This window comes from Gossypium arboreum, chromosome 2 (genome assembly GCF_025698485.1).
Source record: "Gossypium arboreum isolate Shixiya-1 chromosome 2, ASM2569848v2, whole genome shotgun sequence".
Lineage (NCBI taxonomy): Eukaryota > Viridiplantae > Streptophyta > Magnoliopsida > Malvales > Malvaceae > Gossypium > Gossypium arboreum.
Window position 1 is genome coordinate 103,394,833 of NC_069071.1, and position 5,515 is coordinate 103,400,347.

The 5,515-nt window shown below is 34.5% G+C and overlaps 1 protein-coding gene across 1 annotated transcript; it reads right to left on the minus strand.

Annotated features, from left to right (window-relative positions):
• Positions 1-1,057: 1,057 nt before the first annotated feature.
• LOC108466151 (mechanosensitive ion channel protein 8-like) lies at positions 1,058-4,662 on the minus strand. The gene is made up of 5 exons (XM_017766509.2): positions 2,701-4,662; positions 2,447-2,570; positions 1,945-2,238; positions 1,656-1,858; positions 1,058-1,578 (listed from the first exon to the last, which is right to left on the minus strand). The coding sequence occupies exons 1-5, from the start codon at positions 4,386-4,388 to the stop codon at positions 1,281-1,283; spliced, it is 2,607 nt and encodes an 868-aa protein (XP_017621998.1). The 5' UTR covers positions 4,389-4,662; the 3' UTR covers positions 1,058-1,280.
• Positions 4,663-5,515: the final 853 nt, after the last annotated feature.

The window sequence follows — 5,515 nt, forward strand, 5'->3', positions numbered from 1 at the left end:
ACATCAACGGTTAAGATTAAAGGATATCTACAAATTAAATCTCCAAGATTACAAAATCATATCTTCTAAGATTGTATATCATATCTAAGATTCCAATCATATCTAAGATTGTATCATATCTAAGATGCAATCATATCTAAGATTGCAAATATATCTAAGATTGTATCATATCTAAGATTGCAATCATATTTAAGATTGTATCATATCTAAGATTACATATCATTGGAGATTATATTTCCATATGAGTCAAGCTTGTAGATGGACCTTAAATCTTTTCAAGTAATGGGTCATTCCGATCGGGCCAAATTATATTTGTAATTCTGGACTGAACTTGGACTTCGTTTTTTTTTGGGGGGGTTTATTATTTTAAATACTGAAATGGACCGGGCAAAATTGAGTGTCTACAAAGGCTATTGTATTCTTTAAAGTGACTAACCATGATGAAACCTTTACCATACACATGTCTAAGCCCAGCTTTGAGAGACAACCATTGTCACCTATAAATGCTCATTCTTAGCCTTAAAGGAGGGGCACAATGCTTGTCCTACTAGTTTTTCTCTTCCATTGAATTGTATAACCTAAGAAACCTTAACTTTGCCTCCCGCATTTTTCTACGCTCTCCGTTATGTGAACTACCTCCTCTTCCTCCTACCTCTTTTGTCCCTCAACAATACTCAATCAAACTCGAACTTGTCACTATTTAAATTCAATTTGAATCGATTATAACCTTACTCGAGCCTCTAGTTCAATAAAAAATGGTGTTTGAATTAAACTTTATAAAATAGTTATTAATATACGGTGAAAGTATTTATCAGGTTCTCGGACATGTTTGAAGTAGCTTATTTATTATTAAATGGATTAGTTATGTAAATTATTTTTCTTTTATAATTTAATTCTAATTAAAAAATTTATTTATAAAATTATAAAAACTAAAAAAAACGAACTATGATATACTTTAAAACAACAAAAATTAACTTTATTAAAATTCCACCTTATTTAAAATTTTTAATAATACCTAAACTAAATTATTTCGAAAGAATAGTTTAAGTAGAGCCTATAATAGAGCAAATTGGTAAGTACTTTCACTGTTAATAAACTTTCATTGAAGACAATTTTTAATCCATTTTCTATTCATACTTTATTGTCAAAGTGCATTCAAATCCAAACAAAGATTTAACTATTCATTTCAATTTTTTCCTTACAATATTCAACCTCTGCATTAACTAAACTCACCGTGGTTGCTATAATAATCTCACTGAATCTTATGTCACCGTAGCTTTCTACTCAGTCGAAGTTTCTGCGGCATTCCATGTGGAAGGAAAACGAGTGGAGTGGACGGGAGGCAAGGTGCAGACATTGATGTCAATGGGCAGCAAACGGTATTGCAGGTCAAGTTCTTTGAAGATGTTCACTATCTCTTCAGCCAATCGAGACCTCCTTTCCCACCTCTCTCCAATGTCTTGGTAGTTCATTTTATGAGTTACCCAAACCGCCATTTTTATTTGGTTGAATTGTTCAAATTCTTTTAACACAATCATCGGATCAGAACACCAGTGTTCCTTCCGGTTCACGATGTAACTGCAACAAAACAAAACCGATGAATATCGATGAAGAAAACTTTCAAGATGGAAATGCTGGTTTTCATCCATGTATACCTTACTATTCGTTGCTTCATGAGAGCAATCTTCTCCACTGGTGTACCAATATGGATTAAGAAATCAATTGCATCACCCATATCTGGACTACGATAAAAGTTTCCGATCGGCATCGTCGAAAGAACACTGTTGGGAAACACCAGTTTCAAGTTGTCGAATCTCAAGAAAACTGTAGTAAGAATGTTCATCTCTTCCACCACTAACTAAACCAAAATCATGTTTTTCATTTTATTAGTTGACATGCAATGTTTTAAGTACACAAGGATGATTGAATGATGGGATATAGTACCTGCACTCCATTGATCTCGCAGCGGTCTCCGACATCGAAAGGGTGAATGATGAACAAGAAGACAATAGATTCGAAGATGGTTTTACAGGTGTTGCCGAAGATGAAGGCGGCAACGACTAGCTGGGAGCTGAAGAGTACGATAATCCTTGAGGAAGCAATCTCCAGAATGACAAGCCAGATGACAACTATGATGATTATGGTAATCACGTTTACCATGTGGTGAAGCTGTTTTACTGCCGTCTTTGTGTCGTTTAGGGTCAAGGCCAGAGCTTTTCTTTCTCTATACGCGTTCAGCTGTAACAAAATAGCTATTGTATGAATGGATAGAGTTCCCCCAATGACGCTATAGTTAATCAATGATGAACTATTAATATTGTAGATTCATTTTTAGCTCAGCTTTCTTTTAGTTTTTAGGCCTCAAAAGTCATTATACATCATGTACAAATATATAGAATATAAGTACTTTAATAAAAATAAAGAGTGGGGAAATATAAATACTTACCATCCAATTCTTCAAGGATGCTTTGCTAATCCTCCTCATCTCATAAGCACCTTCAAAGGTAGCCATTGTTCTAAAAGCCTCATCTTCTCGCATAAACCGCATTAAATCCTCCACGTAGATAAATCTATTAACCAAAAACACCAAGTAACAACAATAGTGGATATCAAGTTTCATATACAAGTTTTGATCTTCTACTTTTAAAACAAATTCATTTGTAAACGGAGTGGTTAAGGACTTGTTTTCAAAATACCCACTTAGAACCACGGCGAGCCACATTTTGGAAAATCTTCTTAGCAGCAAGGGTTGCTTCGTGTTCACTTCTGATCTGTTTCACAGAATCATCCTGCATTATCTGCTCATCCAATGTAGTCAATGTCCCATGTCGGACCATCTTCATCAATCTCTTCATGTTCCAAGCCGAAATGTTCCTATTGTTGAGCTTATGTAAGTGTTCTAACGCAATCCCATTCCCCCCTTTCTTCGGCGAAGGTGCCGAAGAAAAAGTTTTTAGCCTGGTGAATGTTTTTCTCAACTTCTCACTAGTCCTTTGTGTGGGAAAGGCATCTTCGTGAAGATCCGAAGGCACTTTTGCACCGGCTGTCTGCAACCTACTGATCTCGGCCGCAATCCTTTCCTGTTCTTCTTCCATCCTTTGGTTTTCAATTATTGGAGGACCAGAGAGTAATTCGATCACATATTGGTTGAATAATGTGTGTAGTATCCTATCGAAATAAGTACTCACATGAAATAATGAAGCCATTACCTTGACTAGTAATGTCTTGAGTAACCATAGACACGTACTCACCAAGAAACAAACTAGGATTTTGGTCACGTAAATTAGAAAATCGTTTTCCCTCTCAACTTTCTTGTCAAACAAGAAATGCCATGTCAATAGCACTAAAGCTAACCATAGGCAATTCTGGACTGGTTTTCTTATACCATAAACGAAATACAACATCCTTTTCCTTAAAAAGAAGTTCATTTCAATGAAGAACACAATCAATCTGATACCCCATCCAGACACCAATCTCCCACATATCAAAACCAGCAAGAACACTAGCCATTTCCATAGCCTAAGCTCCCATAGGTCCATGGTTTTGAAAGAAGGAATCCATAAACTACAAACCAAAGCAGCTACAATCAAGACGAGGCTCAACCATTGAAGCAAAGTGAGTGCATTGAGGTTAGCTCTCCTAAACTCATCAGGCACATCTTCATCTGCAAATGGGTCATCTTCTTCTTCACCTTCCGAACCTTTGCCTAACAATCCAGACATAATCGGACCCGATTTGGATAACAAATCCGACATCATTTGTACCTCTTCTGGTGGCCTATCTATAAGCCTTGACTTGGTGCAACTCACTTTCGATAGCAAACCCGACAGAGCCGATGCGTTCGACATTCCTCTCGAGAGTTCGTAGGCTCGATCATTTATTCCTTCTTGTTGCTGCGATTGGTACTGAAAACTCGGGACCGCTGCTTCGAAAGAAACCCTTCTAGAGTCTCTAGACATAACCGAGGGATCCCGTTTAATATCATCAATATCTAACCCCATCTCTAATGCAATCTCGTTAGTGTTGCTTGTTTTTTTCAAGAGATGATCATTCATTATCTTCCAAGACGATGATTCTTCGCCCGGTTGCCATCGTTGCTTGTAATCGAAATTATCTTCACCACCATCTTTGATCTCTTCTCTATCGCTCCAAAACTCATAGTTGGAGTGCCTAAAACTGTCGGTTTCAAGGTTCGAGTCTTTGCCTGTCCTGGATTCTGCAGTTTCTACGGGATTTACAGGGGATTTTCTAGGATCACCATCCATGGCGCTTATTATCAGCTCTTCTTCGTGACAATCGAAATCGTATAGAATCGGAAGCTCTTCGTTGTCGTCGTTAGGGTAGTTATTGTTAGCCGACGCGAAGATTTTCAATTTCCATTTCGACATTGATTTTTCATCTCAACCATGGCCATGAACGCTTCGCCGTATATCGCAGCCAAAATTTAGATTATTGAATCTTTGGCTGCTGAGATATTAATGTTCTGGCTGATTTTGGTTTTTTCAATTGGATTTTTGTTGTTTCTGTTTTGAAAATTGGGAGAAATTTGTTAGTTGTAACATACTAACAATGGAAACTGGCGGAGAAGAGAGAGAATCAATATGAAGAAGAGTAAAAGGTGGCGTTGAAGACGAAAGAGACAAACAAAAATGCATGGTTATGCCCTTACTGCTAATTATGAAAATAAAGAGTATTAGGTTAATCTAATTTTACCTCTAATCCCTCTACTCTTTACGTTTTTCAAATTTAGTCTCTCTTCTTTTCTCTTAATTCCAATAATTTAATAATTAAATTCAATTCCTTTTTAAAAATAAAAAATAAAAAAATGCATTTAATTTATGAGGACTCGCAACCTACCTCGAGGTTCCAAATCCAATTCCTATTTTGCATCAACAACATCTAATTTCTCTTTTGCTTTCAATAAATTCCAATTTTAATTAAGTTATTCGTAAATATTATTGTGATTTTGCTTCTATTTATCTCAAAAATAATAATTTTAAAATAAACAGCAATAAGTTTATCAATTTGAAATAAAATAATTTGATTTCATCTTCTTTGCTATTTTATTATTTATATTTAGTTTTAATTTTGAAATAAATCATTAAAATATACTTTAACCATCTTTGATTTATTTCTTGTAGACTTGATAAATAATAAGTTAAGACAACTGTTTCACTACATAAAATTGATTTTCCAGTGGGTTTTAACTTATTTTTGTTTTAATCAACTCTAACTTATTTTTGTTTTAATTCCATCTCCACACAACAAAGAGATTTGAATAAAAACAGAAGCGAGGTCAAAAAAAAAAATAGGAGAACTAAATTGTATATTTTTACAATAGTAAAATTATAATTTTATCATTTTAATAATTTATATATTTATAATTTTTAAAGGATTAAATTAATTTTTATTATTTTTAGAAGAGACAAATTATAATTTTTCTATTATTAATTTAAAATTTTATAAATTATCAAAAATTTAAATAAAAATTTTTTATTTTAAAGCGTGGCTACAG

Bases quoted from the DNA above. Each gene is read 5' to 3' on its own strand.
- LOC108466151 (XM_017766509.2), bottom strand. From the start codon at position 4,388: ATGTCGAAATGGAAATTGAAAATCTTCGCGTCGGCTAACAATAACTAC. The intron at 2,239-2,446 runs GTAAGTATTTAT...ATTTTGTTACAG, and splicing joins CATCCTTGAAGAATTGGATG to CTGAACGCGTATAGAGAAAG. The intron at 1,579-1,655 runs GTATACATGGAT...GTTTTGTTGCAG, and splicing joins ATGAAGCAACGAATAGTAAG to TTACATCGTGAACCGGAAGG.